The 19,041-nt window shown below is 32.3% G+C and overlaps 2 protein-coding genes and 1 non-coding gene across 3 annotated transcripts; 1 reads left to right on the forward strand and 2 right to left on the reverse strand.

Annotated features, from left to right (window-relative positions):
• Positions 1-1,826: 1,826 nt before the first annotated feature.
• LOC129810467 (clavesin-1-like) lies at positions 1,827-16,212 on the forward strand. Its single transcript, XM_055861013.1, has 6 exons — positions 1,827-2,125; positions 14,675-14,849; positions 14,913-15,075; positions 15,148-15,401; positions 15,619-15,831; positions 15,895-16,212. Exons 1-6 carry the CDS (start codon positions 2,120-2,122, stop codon positions 16,095-16,097), a joined length of 1,014 nt encoding a protein of 337 aa, XP_055716988.1. The 5' UTR covers positions 1,827-2,119; the 3' UTR covers positions 16,098-16,212.
• On the reverse strand, positions 15,434-15,516 carry Trnas-cga (transfer RNA serine (anticodon CGA)). Its single transcript has one exon. It is a non-coding gene; the product is annotated as a tRNA-Ser (tRNA).
• Positions 16,114-17,580, reverse strand: LOC129810472 (mediator of RNA polymerase II transcription subunit 27). The gene is made up of 3 exons (XM_055861018.1): positions 17,053-17,580; positions 16,634-16,994; positions 16,114-16,566 (listed from the first exon to the last, which is right to left on the reverse strand). Exons 1-3 carry the CDS (start codon positions 17,226-17,228, stop codon positions 16,213-16,215), a joined length of 891 nt encoding a protein of 296 aa, XP_055716993.1. The 5' UTR covers positions 17,229-17,580; the 3' UTR covers positions 16,114-16,212.
• Between the last annotated feature and the right edge of the window lie 1,461 nt (positions 17,581-19,041).

Below are 19,041 nucleotides of genomic sequence, written 5' to 3' on the forward strand. Positions count from 1 at the left end.
TTTATATTTAGTTCATTAATATTTCATTTTATATCATTTTTATATAAAAATGATATCATTTTTATATAAAAATGAGGCATGGCGAAAAGTGGTTATCTTCTGGAATTGATTTTACCACCTGTCGCCATCTGTTTTCAATAGGCGACGTTAACTTCACTTCGTAGATTCTCATTTGCATTGTTTACTTTCTGCAATAGACCTATAATTTGATTTCTCAAAGAAAAGTGGAAGAAAATCGTTTAAAGTGAGTAATAATAGGGTGATCACGAGGAAAAAGAAATGCGGAATGTATTCTTTTTATAACATTGCCTAAAATAATCCAGTTTGGACTTTTTGAAGTGGGTGGCGAGAAGTGGTTACAAAACTGGCGAAAAGTGGTGAAAAGTGGCGACGAAGTGGTTATTTTTGCATTGTTAATAAAAATATGTTTTTTAAGTAGTCCAGCGTTAAATTCTAGGACTATTGTTTCCACGAATCTAGAGCCAATGCATCTACAGTGGACTCTCGCTTATCCGTGGACTCTTTTTCCGGGTGACATAAAAAAATCCGTGAGGCAGTTGAATTTTCAAAATTTTGATGACACATTGTTCCCGTTTTGGGTTTTTTTTTGTTGAGCAAATGTGATCTATCTACTGTAATTCTTACTCACTGTAACTTTTTTGGACAGTACGCATGTTTAGAGAGACTGTCGGATTCAGTCAGGTCAGGATTCACTCCATAAAATTTCAATGTAAACAAAAAAAATCGTTGGATTTCAAACAATTTATTGGGTATCACTCTCAAAATCCGTAATGACATTTGGTCCCGCTCTCACGGATAAGCGAGAGTCTACTGTAAGTAGTTTTGTGTCAAATTTGAGTTATTTTGTAATAAGAGTTCAAAAGTTATAATGAAATTAATTCCTCTTTTTTTCTAAACATGGCGATAAGTGGCTACTCCACCCTAATGGATCTAATTTCAAATTTTGCATGTTCTAGCTCTAGTATTCGGGCATTCTGCGAATTTTCTTTGCCATTGTTTTCCTTCTAACACAAGAAATATTTTTATTCGCATTATAAATAATGTTTGTTTCATCATTTAAAAATAAGAATTTTGTGTTACATTCCAAATGTAAATATTATAATTGTCGTCATTCGTGCATAAAGAATATTTCACTCTTATTTCTTTCACTAAAATATTTGTATTTTGAGCACGTGAACTTCTTTTAAAAATAATTTTCTGGGTGTTTATTTTAAATTTTGTGTCAGGTGATGATGAATTTCAGAAATTCTTTATAAGGTTATTGAAATTTGATTTTAAGAAGCTTGCTTACCAAACTCTCACTCTAAACTATTTTATTTTTTTGAGGCATTATCAGTTCCGCGTCTGCGGATCTTTTTCATCAAAGCTTAAATTATTTTTGTTTTTCCTCAAAGCTATTTTACCTATATTTAATTGTTTCACATTGTTAAAGTAAACATGTTTTATAAAAAGTGCGGGTCAAGTAGGGTATATTTCTTGTTTTCATGGGCAATCATTCTGTTTTGGGGATTGTCTCATCTAACTCTACCACACGAGCAAATTTCTTTTTCTGCAATTATATATTTTTGACGCTGGATCCAAAGGTTGATTTCACAGAAAACGTAATAAAGGACAAGGTCAATGTATGCCAACATCTTTTTGTGTGCTATATTTTTCTACTTCTATACACAAAATTCATTCACTTCTCTCTCTCACTCTGTCTCTGGTCAAACACTCAAAATTTCATGCTTCTCTGCAAAATGATCATTGAAGTTTGTTACTTTAATGATCAGTTGGAATAACTCTGTAATTTTGTTAAGACAAAAAAAATATGGATATATGCAAAAAGAGGCAAGATAGACTTCATATTATGAGAGTGTTACACCACTTTGTGCCAGTACTTTGAGCGTCTATACTGAAAGATATACCCCAAAACAGATTGGTTGTCCATAAAGAAACGTTGGGAGTCAATTTTGCCGCCACTTGTGCTCCAACTGCCGTCAAGTGCAGATCGACACTTTTCTTCAAATAAAAGCCAAAGACATTGGGGACGAAAAGTGAGTGACTTTGGACGAAAGTAAAAGTGTTGTGAGTTGTGAGTGAAATTGGAGTAGTTAAAATGAAGGTAAAAGTGTTATTTTTTTTTCCTCACAAAGTGTATCGTGTATCTCATTTCTTTAATACCTCAACCAATATATACCCAAAAATTTCTGCAAGTGACACACTTTCTCCTTCACAATGCAAAATCCCAAGAGCCCATCAGTGTGTTAATGGGGCACAAGAAATCGAAAGTGCTCTCACTTCAGCATCATTTGCTTGGGTTCAACAAAAGTTATATCACCGAATTGCATTCGCGTCCCAGACACTGTCTGCAGTAAAATTATGCAATGTAATTCTCTCAAAAAGTGGGCAAAGGCAATTGACAAGGAAAAAAAACTACATCCCTCTCAATACGATGCATTAATTCCCTCCTTGGACAAAAACCCAAAGAAATAATGCACAAGTGATTTATGTCGCAGTCAACCAAATAGTCCTTATGCAATTTCAAATCTTTTATGCACCTTCTTTGTGCTGGAGAGTTATTACCTAAAGTGGATGACTTGGTGTTCAATGTGGCATTTCTAATTCATTTGAGATATTGTAACGCCTTTATATTGCTAGAAATATTGCAAAATATTGTGCACATTGTGATGGAATATGAAAAGACTCTTTGGTGAATTCAATTTGTGAATGATATGCAAGAATTGCTATTTGAAAAATTAATTAAGTTTTGCAATTGATTGACTTGTTGCTGCAGTAACATCTTTATGATCATCATTAACCCTTTGAACTACAAACCCATTAAGGACATGGACGACTGACTCACCATTCTTTTTTGGTATCATCCTCCTAAATAATTTATTAGGAGATAAACATTTTTAATAAGTGAATTAACAGACGCCAAGAATATTTCATAAGTTTTTGGCATTTACAATAGATCATTTGCGTCCAAGGAGGTATGAAGCCTAATAAAAAGTGAAGCTAACAAATTTTCTCGTAATTCTTCTTTAATTTTGGCGAAGATTTTTAGATAGTTTTGAATGCCTGATTTTGTAATAGGGGAAACTGGGGCAGCAGTAAACACGGGGTAGTTGTAAACACTGCGATTTTTTTAAAATAAGACTTCAGAGGACGAGACCTAGGCGAATGCGCGCTACCTTCGGACGACTCAAACTTCGGACAATTCAATCTTTTCTCTATGTTCCTTATGGATTTTGCTCATAGCTCTTTTCTGAAATTTTGAGGCATTTGACTAGCTATTAAAGTATAATAATGGGCCAAATTCATTTACAACACATTGAAAAAAAAAATGATTTGTGCGAAGCATAAATCGTCCGAAGGTAGCGCGCTTTCCCCTACGTTATTAATTATTATTAATTCTCCTATATGAATTAATAATAATTCCAAATAGTGTAGACATAAATATCAGTGCTTCGTGCTACTCCGTGTTTACTACTTCCCCAGTCTCCCCTATATCAGAATGATAAGTGATTTCTCTTTAGGAAAAAAAAACTTGCCATATCAGTGTCCCGTTTAGAGAGATATATCTGAACTATATTTTGAAAATTAGTGGTGACATGATAATTTATTTTCGATACTATCGACTATCGATTCTGAAAAATTTAAATAATGGCTGCACCTGTAACTAATATAAACGTTTCTCAAAGTTGTTCTTTTAAAACTGTCACAATAAATGTCCCAATAATGCGTAAAAGGTCGACATTTACTTATTCTAACAAATGAGACGCTTAGAGCAGAAGCGGTCTCCTTTGCATGCATTTCCCTATTAAAAGAGTCCACTTCTGCTCTGAGCGTCTCAAATATAGATTTATCGATACTGTCGATTCGATAGTGTCGAAAAGTTATCATTCCACCCCAGATTATAAACCGATTTAACAAATTATGAAAATCACCGCTTACCTATTGGGAAATCAATGTCTTGCCTATCTAAATTTAGTTTTCTCCTAAATAGTTAGAAAAAACAAAAGAGTTTTTGGGGTTACAGTGACCCACTGATTATCAAAGGGTTAAAGCCAGTTTTACTGTATTAGGAGAGGGTGCCCAAGAAGCAAAATAGCTGCCTTATAGAACCAAGTATTAGACAAGTCTTTTAGTGCACTTTTAAAAGACTTAAAGTGAAAATTTTCTGTTGAAATTCCTATAGCAGCTCTTAAGATCCTTAAGAGTGCGCCACTTTACTTATAGTAATCTCAGTGATGGAAGCAAGAGCGTTATAAGTAAATAAATAGATTTTTAGTTCTATAGTGCCTTACTTAGGGAATTCTATAAGACTATTTTAAGAAAAAATTGCTGCTTGGGTGGGGACAGTTAACGATGAGGCAGTTTCAATTTTTGCATATCTTTCTCCTCCTTTTTACAAGAAAAGGATACAACCTTAATTATTCTAAAGCAGTGCCTAAGCCCTATGGTTCACAAATATTATTAAATTCGCAACGCTTCTCATTTGAGTTTTACAATTGAATTTATAAAATTGCATAGTTTCATGATTATATTAAGATTATTATCATTAAGAAAATTTTAAGATAGTTCCAATAATTTTGCTTTCATTTCCGAAGGTATGAGAGGGGCAGTTTCATTCAGAGTCAAGGGAAGGGAGTTTTCTGTAGCCTATAATTAACTATTTTCATTAAAAATAACTTCAAATGTTCAGTGAAAAGATTTTGCTAACTATTTTAGTCGATTAAGTTCGAGATTTCGAAAAATATATATAATATTATATTTATAGCGAAATTATATTTTCGAAAATTTGTTTTTAAAACAAAATTTAAACAAGAAACGAAAGCAGTTTTTTATTGTTTTATGAATGATTTTAAATAGTCAATTTCATTATAATGATATTTTTTTTACAATATATTTTTTTGTAATTTTTTTTTGTAATCTTAATAGTATTATAAGGATTTAAAATTATTATTCATTATTAAAAAAGAGAAATTCTAAGCGTTATAGTTGTCTTTCAATTTTCAGAAATAGTTTAGTAGTGTCTAAGCCCTTGTATTTACAGCCTCATTTATTGAAGCGCTGTATCGGCTGTAACCTGTATCAGTGTCTTCGTCTTCACCAAATATCTTCCAATCATCGCTTTTTTTTTAATTTCGCACAAGAATTTACCTGACAGAATATGAGGAATTATATTTGTTTACAATGACTTATAAATTTTTGTTAATTAAAACAAAACTAGCATTCAGTGATTCTAATTCCAGTATCAATAAACTTTTTTAATTATCTCGACAGGAAATATTAAAAAAAAATTATTTTTTGCAAAAAAGTATTAGCTAGTTTATCTATCGATTCAAAAAAAGTTAAACCTAATTTTATATTCAGGATTTTCTTTTTTTACAAAAACTACAAGAAGATTGAAATTAATGGGCAATTTTTTAACACGTTAAATTGCTGAATTCAAATTAAATTGAGCGATCACAGTGTAGTTAGTTTGTATCAAAAATTGAAAAGTCCTAGTGAGAATAATTTCGATTTTAAAATACACTTAAGAATAAGAGCAATATTGAAAAAAAATTTAAGAATGAAATAAAAAGCAAATGGTAAGAATGTAAAAATTGCAAGGTATCTATTTTTTTCTTTCGCATCTGAACTGCATTAGAAATTTATGCAAATGCTTTAAATTATTCATTACTATTTTAATTATTCTCATGAGTAGTGATTATGGACAAGCTTCCTTATGTCTGCAGTCTGTGCAGTATCCAAGGCGAACAAGAACATCTGACCTGACTCTTTTATTTTAGCGTTAGACATCACACGAAGAACATGGAAAAAGCATGATGTGCGATTTATTTTTTTTAATCTTAGTTTTTTTATTGATTTATGATGGATGAGAATTTCCAACCAATTTCAATTGATAGTTTTAGAAATCAACATTCAGCCTTGAGTCTTACTTAGATTACTTTTTTGCAAAGATATTAAGTTCTTTTACAAATATTTCGCAACAACTTTTGTTTTGGAGAGATCCAAAGATAGACTATATATTTTAAAGAAAAAAACATCTTGTTCACGTTCATGAAAAGTCCGAAAAGGAATAGAATTTGCATCTCAAAGATCATAGAGGTCAGAGAGGATATTGAACTTTTATTCTAAGACGCTTTCTTGATCGATTTTAAACTAAGACTGAGAGATGAAAGAAGTGAAATTGAAGCATACTAGAATCATGAGAATATATCATGATTGATGATAGAATCGTAAAAATACTAAATTGGTGTTTGCAATTTTTTAGTAATACATAACAAAAAACCCTAGAATAAAATTATAATGACTGGAAGAGAGACATAAAGGCAAAATACAAAATCTATGTTGTCTTTTTTTCTGTCAGTATAGTTAATCTAGGTTGAATTAGAGATATCAACTTTAGGTCTACTTCTTCTTTATAACTCAATAAAACCTAGAAACACGTTTCATGCTTTTTTATTAAGATTTTCGGTACACGAATATTAAAAAAAAACAATATAATTTATGAGTGTTTTTATCAAAACTTGGACGGTTTTTTTGGTAATATATTTGTTCAGTCCGTTGAATGTGTTTTTTCAAAGGTCAAACTCTATTAATAAATACTTTTCAACTAACTTCTACATAATACTAAATGAATTTAAGAGAAGTTTTAAAATTTTCAATTCCGTTTAAAGTATAGTTTTAACCCATTTTTAATCTAACAAATTTCAGTTTTAATACATCTCTATTAAATTAAAAAATACAAAATTCATTCCAAGAACGAGTAATCTTTAAAAATCTATTCAAAATCTAGTGATGAACTTGTGAAAAAGTAGGATTCTTTCATTGTAAATTCTGTTTGAGGAAAAATTTGGTAAAAATTATATAAAATTGAAAAAGAACGTCTAAAACCAGTTTTTTTTAATAACATTTTTTACAATAGAAATGAGGTTAAATTTTCTTAATTAAATTGCTAAAATTAAAACGATAGTCGTACGTAGCAGTCTTCAGAACAGGGATCAATGTCCTCTTAGAAACAGATTAAAATTGATACCAACTTCGAAAACTACCAAGAATATTTGAAAAAAAAAAACTAAAGGACAATGGGCAAAATGGTCTAACCTTTCGCCACGAATGAGACCTATACGAACGAAGAGGTATTGGCAAAGGTAACAACTTTTGTTCCGAGACTAAAGGTCTCTACACATTGGCAGCAATTTTCTTCATCAAGAACAGCATTTTTGACAGAATTTTGACGTTTACACCTACAGCACTCCGTGCAATTTCCTTCAAAAAAGCAATTTTTGACGAAAATTGCTCTCAATGTGTAGAGGCCTTAACCCCAAGAGTATGTAGGAAAAGCACTAGAGCACAAAACATATCCTTAAGAAATGTAACGATTTTTTTTACAAAACTCCTTTTATACAATAACAGTTTATCTTATGTTGGTCATTTCAAAAAACAATTTGTAAAGAAGGGCTCAAACAAGATTTTTCTAGAACAAAACTATATCTTTATCTCTTCATTTTCCCTGCAATTTTCCAGATTTACCTAATAAATCCTTGAGTATTCTTCAAAGTCATAAAAAGGATTGTATGTAGGGAAATCTCTCCTCAGTAAATATTCTCCTTGAAAGAAAAAGAGTTAGCATTATTTGAAGATCACATGGTCCTAAAAGTTACCGTTATTAAAAAACTTTGAATAATAATTTTAGAGTAAAAATTTTTTAATTTAGCCATTTTATACTCTGAGCTTTTTGTTAAAATTCCTTTGGTAACTGTATCTTTTGAACCCTATGATCTTCAGCAACCCTAGCACCTATATTAAGGAGAATATTTCTTTTAAGGAGACAAAAGGACACAATACTTTTGATGGAATTAAAGAACATTCGAGGATATTTGAGGAAAATTTGGATAACTACAAAGAAAACGGAGCGATAGGGGTATGGTTTCTTCTAGGAAAATATTCCTTGAGTTCTCCTTTATAAATCATCCTTCAGCACTGGCAACTTAAGATATACAAAATATATATATTTTTAGATAAAATCTAAAAATATATATTCAAAGCTTAGGTCGCACATTAACTTTGACTAATTTTCCAAGGACTGACAGTCCTTTTTGACTTGCGTCTCGGCAATTTTTAAGTCATAGATAGACCAATACCTACAAAATGAACCTACTCCTATCTCTGGTGAAGGATTGGACCAGCTCCCATACATTTCTGCACATTGTCCTTTCCAAGATCAACAAAAAGATATGCAGGAGTAAGCCAACTTCTTAAAAAAATCATCTTGATATTTCTTTTCAAATCAAAGATATAAGTTTGGGAAAATACTCTCCCTTCGAATAATGTGAATTTCTCTTACTTTTCCTAAGAGATTTTCACATGATTGTTACATAATTACCAATAATTGATAATAAGCTAACTAATATTTAATAGAAGTGTTTAAGGCTCTTAGGAAAACTTAAAGAAAATTCACATTATTCGAAGGCATGAACGTTCGAAGGGAGAGCACTTTCCCCTAACCTATTAAATATGATCTGTAGGGGAATTTTGCACGATATGACAATGTCATATGACAAATTTTTTCGTGGTAATTTTGGTGCAGAATAACATTAAAGCCCAGTGGAGCATCAAATGATTATTACAAGGAGATCTTTGAAGCTCTCAGTAACTGATATGATTCTGATTTTCGATTATTTTTCCGAATTTACCACATTAATTTTTTTTTAATTTGTCATATGACATTGTCATATTGTTACAGAATCCCCTTAGAGTGGCGCAAAAAGATTTTAAAAACAGAATTTTAAACGAGTAAGCGGATCATGAAATATAGCCCCGTTTTTCTGGTCCATTGAAGTAGTTCTACAATATATCAAACGATAACATTTTGATTCAAAAGTGGTTCTCAAGATAATATACATAAAAACACGATTTAGAACCACAATAAAAAAGCTTTTGTGATACAATGTAAAAGAAAAAGATAATATCGCATATTTGACAGGCGTGTAGGCTTATTTTAATCGATTTTGAGTTTGTGTGGTTTGATAGGAAATTTTAATCAATGAAAAAACCTGTAAATTTGTCAGTTTAGGTATATAAAAATGATGTTTTATTTTTTAGTTTTTCAAATAAAAATATTTTTGTATATAAAAATTTGCATTTTGGCATTCTTAAGTATACAATATGTCTAACAAAACTCATATGAATAGGGTCGGAGGAACGTCTGTTCGACAGGGAACCCCTATTGACACTTTTGTCAAAATATTGAAAATTATTTAATGTATCTAGTAAAATATAAGTAATATAACGTTTTTTCTGTAATATACCTTTTACTATTAACAGAGATATTCAAATTTCATATCCTAAATGGTACAGAGTAGGGTGTCAATAGGTGCTGACAAGAGTTCTTAAAGTGTCAATAGACGTTCCTTTCACCCTACAATATTGATGAATTTGGTGCTGTAGTAATGAAATTTAATTTTTGAAGAAGTCTCGTGAAAAATGCTTAAACTCAACACACGCTTATGAATTAAAAGAAATGGTAAAGCTTCTTTTCGGAATGCTCGAACTCTTTTGGATTTATAATATTCATACCAACCAACGTAATACCAATTACCAGAAAATCACCTCAAATTTGAAAACGTACCTTGAACAAAATCAAAATGATTAATTGACTAAACCTAGGTAGGTTTGTTTGAATAAATTGTCCTTACAAACTTAAGAGGGCTCTCCGAATTAGGAGCCCAAAAATTAACTATTTTTCGCGATTTTTTTGGGAAGAAAAGGAAATGACCAAGCTTCTTGAAATTCCTGATATATATTTTTTTACATCTCGGACAACCCGAGGCAGAATCATCCAGGGATCACCCCAGATAAACCGAAGTAGTTCTTCAGATACCAAAAATGAGAGTATAAACTTCTTTCGGAGAAAATCTCCGAAGTCTGTTTATATTTTTATATACATATTTAAAGTGCTTAAATAATTTTTTACAAACAAATTCAAATTGTCGGGAAATGTTCAGTTTGTAATTCTGGAATGGAAACGTAATTCTTGACTAAACAGAAAAAAAACGAAGAAAATCATAAAATCGGAACTTTTTAAGTTTAATAAAAAAAATTTTTTTTGAAGAAAACTCTGAATGTCACCTACTGTAAAACGTGTAAAACGAACAAAAGATCTACTACAACCATTTAGGTTCAACAAGAGAATTTAATTCTAAAGACATTAAACTTTTATTTCGGTACATTAAGTTTTTTCTGCTATCTTTTCCGGTAATTTGCAAAATAAAAAAATCAGAAGTGAAGAAAACACACTTCAAAGTTTTGAATGTTCGCCCAAGTACTCGTAAAACCCTTAAAACTGCTCTGCGCTCGGAAGTACTTCGAATTGGCTTTTTAAATTTTTATGGTACCTATCTTTTTAAGGAAAAAAGAACAAATAACGTATTTAGGGAAATGTTAACTTATGCCCTAGATAGACGTATGGCTTAAGGCGAGAGATGACTGTGTGAAAAACTAATGGGAATAGTCTAATCAGTAATTTAATTATAATAATGTTAAGCCGGCTCTCAACTTAAGCTGCGGGTTTATCCATAATGGGGATAACCATAACACATAATAGGGGAAGGGAGGTACACTGGAAACGTAAGCCAATATCTGTCACCGTTTAGCTTCTGCCCCGGTAACACGGATTTCAGAGTAGAGGTTTAGCCCAGTTTCCGATGGTCTATAAATTTTATACAAGCAGTTTTACTAAATGATCCAACCCTTGATATTCAATCTTAAGCCACGAATTTCTCAAATATCTTGCCGGATATGAAATTGGAGAGTTATGCCCTAGACATACTTACGACTTAAGCCGAGAGATGACTTAGTGTAATGCTAAGCCATCTCTCGACTAATCCTTAGGTCTGTCAAGGCCCTTAGGGCAGAATCACATTGACAGTAAAATGCTCACCGTATTTCGTTAATTTACGCATTTTCATTGCAAGTCTTACGCAAATTCTCAATTACCATATTACCTTATCTCATACTCAGTGACACTAGGTGAAAATAATATAAGAAAATTTAAGAAATAAAACAAAAATGCGATAAAAGAATGTGATAGAAGAATGTGATAGAAGAATGTGATAGAAGAATGTGATAGAAGGTTCATGAAGGCTATCTATAATAAAAATTTCAAGCCTCAGTCTCTTTTATTTTAGAAAATAGTGAATATTGATATTTTCGTTTTGACAAATTTTGCCCCAGTCTCCCCTACACTAAGAAAAAACCTAAAAGTTAAAACAACTCTATGGTAGAGTTGAATTAACTCTACGAATATTGATGTAATTGTTACTCTTTCTCATTGTAAATTTTAGTAAATAGAGTTGAAACAACTCTTCGTGAGAGTTAAATTAATACGTCGGATATCGATGTAATTATTACTCTTTTTCGATATAAAATTTTATCTCAACTGAAGTATATGCTTAAGTGTTTTCGTTTTAAGAATATACTTCAGTCAAGAAAATTTTCGTATGACAAAGTTCATATGGAACATCAACTAGAAATATGCCCAAATGTGTTTCATGAAGACATGTGCGTGCATCATACGTGATATTTCGCTCGGAACATACGGAACTTGAGGTTAAGAAAATATTAATAAAGAAAATGATAGAATAAAAAAAAAACATAAAATTGCAAAATCTATTCATTTTGGGATTTGAAAGAGTTATTTTAACTTTAAAAAAAGAATTTTTTTTAACTCTTAGAATGAGTTATTTTCAGTATCAAAAAGAGTTATTTACACTCTTTTGTCATGTAAATTTTACGAAAAAAAGTTAAAACAACTCTTCGAATATTCCAGCTAAATATAAGTAAAATCAACTCTAAAATATAGTTAATCGAAAATCACAACGAAAAAGGGTTAATTCAACATCGATTCGAGTAAGTTTTACTCGATTATTTTTCTAAGTATAGGGTAAATGTCCTAATTCGAAACCATTTCCAGACGCTTTAACTTTGACAGAAGATTCAACATATTAAGTTCATTTTTTTTCTGAAGAGAATTACATAAATTTGCTCCTTGACTCTTCTAGAATGTTACTGTTTAGTGAAAATTCTTTAGATATAATTTGAAATTTCTGAAATACAAGAAAAATACGCGAGTGTAAAATACTTCTTTTGGAAACATATTAATCCAAATGGAGACAAGGAAAATTTTCTAATTGGAGACAAACAGTGTAACTGAAACCGCGACGAAAAGCTTCCAAAACCTTGTTGAGTTGCTCCTGAGTGCAGGATTTGTTTTTATTCCTGGTCTTTTATCCTTTCTCATCTAAAACAATAAGAAAATCTCTCCAAAAAAAAAATCATATTTCCGGGGTTTCCTATTGAAAGACACTTCAGAAAAACCCTTTTTGTTCACGAAATAGGTAATTATTTCATTTAAAAACTTCATGTACCGTTAACAATAAAGATTAGCACTTAATTTAACTAAAATTAGCCAGAAATATGACATAAATATTAAACAAAACGAATAAACAACAGTCACCTTATTGTGTTTCTCATTAGAAAATATGGTTGATCGATGAAAAATTCGATGGTGAAAAGGTAGGGGAGGGTGGGGCAGTTTAACGACGGGGCAGTTTCAATTTTTGCATATTCTTCTTATACCTTTGAAAGAAATGGGATAAAACCTTTATGTTATTGAAGAGATAACTGAGACCCATGTTCATAAAAATAGTTAATTTCGTGTCGCTTCTCGTTTAAATTCTGTAATTGATTTTATAAAACTGCATCAAAATGAAACTTTTTGTAATGTTTTATTTACAACAATTTCTGAACTATTGCACTTATCTATCAAAGTAACATAATTGTATTAAATAACAAGTGGTTTTATGTTTATTATAAGGCATTTAGCGTTGAATGAATTCTAAGACGTTTCTGACAATTTTGATTTGAGTTCCGAAAGTGCGTGAGGGGCAGTTTCATGCAAGCACATGGAGAAGTTTCCAGTGTCTAACAATTTACTTTTTCAATCAAAATTAACTTAAAATGATCATCGAAAACGTTTTGAAGCTGTTTTTGTCCATAAAATTCGAAATTATGGGAAGTAGTATTTTCTAAAAGCTGATAAAAAAATAATTTAAAAAAATCTTTCAGTGTTTTTTAAGTATTTAAAAATGATGAATTTAATTGTTATAATATCTTTTCAGAATGTTTTCACCAAGACATTGTACATTTTTTTCAGTATTATAAAAATTCAAGATTTTAAAATACTATTATAAAACTGTTATACTAAGAAAACACATGTTATAAGGTGATATAATGATCCAACAATGTACAAAATTAGCTTAGCACTACAAAAGACATTTTTTTCGTATAAAAATTTAAAGAAAATTGCTCAATTAATGAGAAATATGCTTGGAAATCTTTGGCAATATTTCAGGTTCTCTGTATAATTAATTAGTGTTAAAATTCTGTTATGAAATTCTTTTTCGATTATATTTTTATGTTTTGGAGTCTAAGAAGACTTCAAAATAGTAATTTTAATCAATTGTGGTATCGCAAGTTTCCTATAAACACGTTTTATCTTTCTCAAAAATTGCCTCATATTTATCTTGAAATTGCCCCGCAATGGGGGACTTTCACACATTCTGCCTTTCAAGTGAAATGAATTTATCCACAATAGACTAATGAAATTAAAAGATTATTGTTATCATTTTTATTAACCCTAAACCCAACTGTAATTCACAGAAAATACAAAGCTTTACTTCTGTTTATCATCTTTTTGCAAAATGGTCTGAAAATCCATTTTGCAATTCAGGGATGAAACTGCCCCACCCTCCCCTAGACTTTTAATTTTTCTTACTGAAAAATTAACAAATTAAAATTTGTGAATATGAATGGATTTTCGCTTTATTTAGAACAAAATTAACTAAATAATGAAACTGTGGTATAGAAAATATATAAATATAATAATTTAGTACTGTATTTATCATGAAAACAATGACGTTTCCATTTCGCTCCTTGGAAATTACAAGGGGCCAACACACTTTTTGGCGATTTTGAGTTTTTAATGCACTCAGACAGAGAATTTAATAAAATTTCAGATGATATGAGTCAATAAATTTCGTTTTTAGAAAAGTTTTTCAAAATTTTACTCTTTATGATTGCTTGCGCGGTTTTGTTTGAAGTCAAGGGGCACAAAATAGATTTATCGTTCAATTTTTTGTGAAACAAGGGACTAACTCAAGCAAGTTGAGCCCGTGTCATTCTAATTTCATGAAAATTTGCGCATCATTTAGAATGACAAAGAGCTAACTCATAAAAAAACATATTTTGAAAGATAAAAATATGTATGTTTCGATGTTTATAATAATGCTCATACAAATAGAAAAGAATTAAATTATTTTTATTAACATACTTAATTGAGATAATTATTTATACAAAGTTAAATCTTTCATGCCGTCTCCTGAAAAATGGCTCAGATTGAGTTGGCCCCTTGTAATTTCCAAGGAGCGATTTGGAATAGAGAAAAATTTCCATTTGGAGCAGGCTTTGAATTAGTTTAATTTACCTTTTAAATATGAGACGGACCCGATGGGAGTTGGTTAACCCAGATCGCATAGTCACAAAGAGCCCTTAAGACCCCAAAATACTTGCCAACTTACCTACAATTTTTTTGCCGCAGGAGTTAACGAACAAAGGTATAACACCTGCTGATGATTATGTCTTCCAACTGGATGAGGAGCTAAAGCAATGCGCTGAAAAAGAACTCCGCGAGACAGATACCATAAGGAAGCCAGCAATTGAAGCGATAAGAAAATGGCTTGTTCAGCATCCAAAAATCCTCACTACACGTTTGGGTAGTAATGATTTGAATTAGGAGATTCCTTTTGGAATCTAATGGACAAATTCTATTTTATCAGATGCCAGTTTCATCTTGCGCTTCCTGAGAAACAAGAAGTTCAGCGTTCCCATGACCCAAGAGGGTATAGAGAGATATTTGTTACTTCGCAAAGTCCGAAATGGCGAGATGTTTGCCAATTTGGACATGAAAGAACCAGCAATAGCTGATCTCTTGGATCTTGGGTAAGAGAGAGAGATGGGAAGAAAATTTACCTTAGAGTCGAGAGATAATTAAGAGGAATATATTTTCTTTAGGTACATCTTTGCACTGCCAGAGCGTGATCACTTAGGACGACGGGTAATTATGCATCGGCCGGGGGTTTTTAATTTGCAGAAACATAAGAATTACGATATGCTCAAAGTACATGCTTTGACGTATGAAAGCTTACTGGAAGATGAAGAAAATCAAATCAGGGGATTTGTCTATGTTGTCGATGCAGCTAAAATTGGTTTACAGCACCTAACACTCTTTACACCACAGGAAGCTGTTAGGATTGCCAAAAATGCAGGTGATTTAATTTTGGGTGGTGGAAAAAAAATTCGCAGCCGGCAGGATTCGAACCTGCGCTCGCAGAGCGAATCTGATTTCGAGTCAGACGCCTTAGTCCACTCGGCCACGACTGCGACCGTGTGCCTTTAGACAAAGTTACACTGTATCATTTCCCTCAAGATTTTTTCAAATTTTAACGGTCTTTTATTGATATTGCAAATTTATTTTTTTTTCAGAAAGAACCGTTCCGATGAGACACAAGAAATTAATTGCATTCAACATCAATTCGAGCCTCAAGTTCGCCGTGGATTTTGGTATTTCTCTTGTTAGTGAAAAATTCAAGAAGCGCGTAATTCTTTGTACAAATCTCGAAAGAGCCAACCGCTATATTGACAACAATCTCCTTCCTGCTGAATATGGAGGATTAATGCCCATGGCAGAGATGATAAGTGAGTTGGTATATTAATTCTTGGTAGAAAATGAATTATAGATATTTTTGGTTTGGATTGTAGAACTCTTCAAAAAGGAATTGGAGGACAAGCAACCAGTAATCCTGCAGAATGATCATATGAACCTGAGATTAGACATGTATCCCCCGGAAGCCCTGGAGGGCTCTCTGGGTGCAATAAATCGAGCATGTGGCATTCAGAAAGACTCCATGGGATCGACTTTTCATGGGATGCAGGGCAGTTTCCGGAAACTCGAAGTGGATTAGATTAAACAAAAAAAAAGAAAATGGGAACTTACTTTACTCCGAAGCATTCTTCATTCTTGTATTATCCTTTTTTTTATTCCTTTCATTAAAATTGAGACGTTACGTTGGCCAGAAATTAGTGTTTGCACTCAACATGGAATGGTTCCAGTGTCCTGAAGTCTCTCCAAGTTGGCGGAAGGCTATTGTGAAGATGGAGACCACATTTTTTGCAAGGATCAGAAAAGAGGGTGACATAGCTGTGAATCCATGTCATGAAGCTGCGAACGGCAAGTTCAGGAAGAGTTGGCGAGTAGAAATGGAGCATAGCTGAATGGGTGTGATCACGAACTTGCTGGAAGACTTTGTGCCTGGATTCTGTCCACAAGTCATCAACATCATCCAAAGCCTCTTCAAATCCTTTGACAATCACCCATTCAATCATCAATCCTTTGAAAACTATTGCAGCTTTCAGGACTCTGCTGAGGCTAATCTATAAAACCAAACATTTGAGATTTTTGTAATTATCACCCTCTTTGTACAAAAATGCTTCAACTTACATGGAGGATCACATTTGTAGCAAAGGGCCTCCAAATCTTGAGGGTCATGTCAGTGAAGTTGCGATCTATCTGCGAGATAGCCTGATCCACATGATGAGGCAAAACATTGTGGCTGGAAGTCAGAGGACGTCGCCTTTTGGTTGAATTCGTCGAGTAGGACCGTTTGAGGGCATTGTGACTCAAGAGATTAGCTGCCAAATTGCTATGCTCCCGGATTTTATCAATCCATTTGTAGCTGTTGACCAGTTGCGAATACAGAGCCTGACGGTCCTGTGTGGTCTCCTGGGATAAGAATGATGAGTTGCCCAGATTAAATGGACCAGCTGGGGGTGTTAAGACATTGATAGCCGCCTCAACATCCCTGATAAAATGATTAATTAGCGATAAAACTGGATATTTTTTGTTGTGAAAACCCTAACCTCAAATTCATCGTAACGGCATTTAGCAAATCTTGCAGTTCTAGCAAATACTTGGCATCTCTCCCTTCTACCCCATGTTCAGCTCGTACTCCGCCACCCAAGGATTCAAATATCTGCCCTACACTCGAACGCAATTCCTTGATAGAAGACAAAGCGGTGTACAATTGTTCAGTCATTTTTGCACAGAAAAATAAAAACAAAACACTGAGAAGTACTGAAAAAATCCGACAGGTAGCGCGATTTGAGGGATATTTTTCGAAGGGAATTTTGAATTGCCGGCAATCCGTTATTTTTAGTACTTGTTGATTTTGTACCGTATCGAGAATTCAGGGAGGTACTTTTATCAAGAAAGATATGCAAAATTTCTATGCAAAATTTCTTTGGTGTTTCAAAGGTTTTTTTTTTTTTTTTTTAATAAAAAAGGGAAAAGCCGGAAAAGCTTTTTTTACATTTTTATTTCACTTTTTTCTTCAGAAAATATACGCAGCCTGAGATCCTCTGTTCTTTTTTCAAATCTGTTTCAAGCGTGTTTCATGTTTTATGAATCCAAAATATCTTAACTTTCTAATTTTTATGAGAATCATAGGCGTACCGTGGCGGAGGCGAAGGGGGCGATCGCCCCGGGCGCCGTAAAAATTAGGGGCGCCGTAAAGCAACCAAAACTTAGAGACACTAGAAAATTAAAGTATTATAAAGTAAATGCGCTTTAAAAATAAGCACTTATAAAATTTGAGCTCCTACTAGGCGCTAAACTAAACAATTAGTAAGAAAAAATAGTGGCGCAAAAAATTAGGAATATTTAGAAATTGGGACATATTAGAACGCCCAAAAATAGAGACGCCGAAAATTGAGAAGGTGAAATTTTAAAGCGTTAAAATATAAGGGTGCTCTAATAGGGACATATTTAAAAGTATTGGGCCTACAAAATAGGGGCCGAAAAATTGTAGAGTGGAAAAGCCAATGATAAACCTAGATCAGCTTATAAAGCTGTAATTCTGTCATTGAAAATTCGGTTTGTGAGCAAACTTGAGGGGGTTTTTATTTCCAAAATAACGCTAAATATACTAGACATATTATTTGTAGAGAAGGTCAATTAAGGGAAATGTACCAGCAATCGTCAGTGTACCTAGGATAAGGTGTATGATCTCCAGAGACCTTAGATCTTTTTTTCAAGAGTATTTCTGCACAAGAAACATGTCCTTGGATTTAAAAGATATTTAAGGATTAAAGAGGAAAGTCTTGATAATCGCAGGAACAATTAGGAGTAGGAAATAGTTTGTTCTGAGAACATTTTCCTTATGTCATTCTCTACAAATCTTCCTTAGATACCAACATACTAAAATTTACAAATTGAAATGAAACAAATTTAATAAAATATTTCTACCGATTTCGTAAAGATTTTCATATTAATAACAATCGGAAACTCTGCGTGATAGACCATGATTTTCTTTGTGATATATTTTAAGGGACCACTAAGGAACTCGAAAATATCAATCATTTGAAAAAATACTAGAAAATTTTGTTGCACAATGTAATGGTAAACTATAAACTTTAAGGTCGGTTATCTCGGAAATCATGAGAGATAGATGCATCAAACCTTCCATCCGTTTGGAGTCCCGTTTATGCTTCAGATTCAGATGATCATAATTTCATTTAAAAATAAGGAAAATTGGATGAAAAATTAACAAAACAAACAGTCCGCAAAGATTCCCAAAAAATTCACGAAAATCTGTGAAGGTTCCAAAGATCCGCAAATGAAATCGGTACAATTGATTTCGAGAAAATCTTAAAAACCATTTTCCAAAGATATTTTCCAAAATATTTAAAAAGAAATTTAAAGAGAAAATTACCGAAAATGATGGCTGTGAATTTTCAGCATGAGATATATCATTCAAAAATATATCCTGTGAACATATCCTGTCAATAGACGAACATTCAATATAATACATTAGAGTTCCTTAAATTTGAACATTTGGGGGGTATGTATAG

This window comes from Phlebotomus papatasi, chromosome 1 (assembly GCF_024763615.1).
Source record: "Phlebotomus papatasi isolate M1 chromosome 1, Ppap_2.1, whole genome shotgun sequence".
Classification (NCBI taxonomy): domain Eukaryota; kingdom Metazoa; phylum Arthropoda; class Insecta; order Diptera; family Psychodidae; genus Phlebotomus; species Phlebotomus papatasi.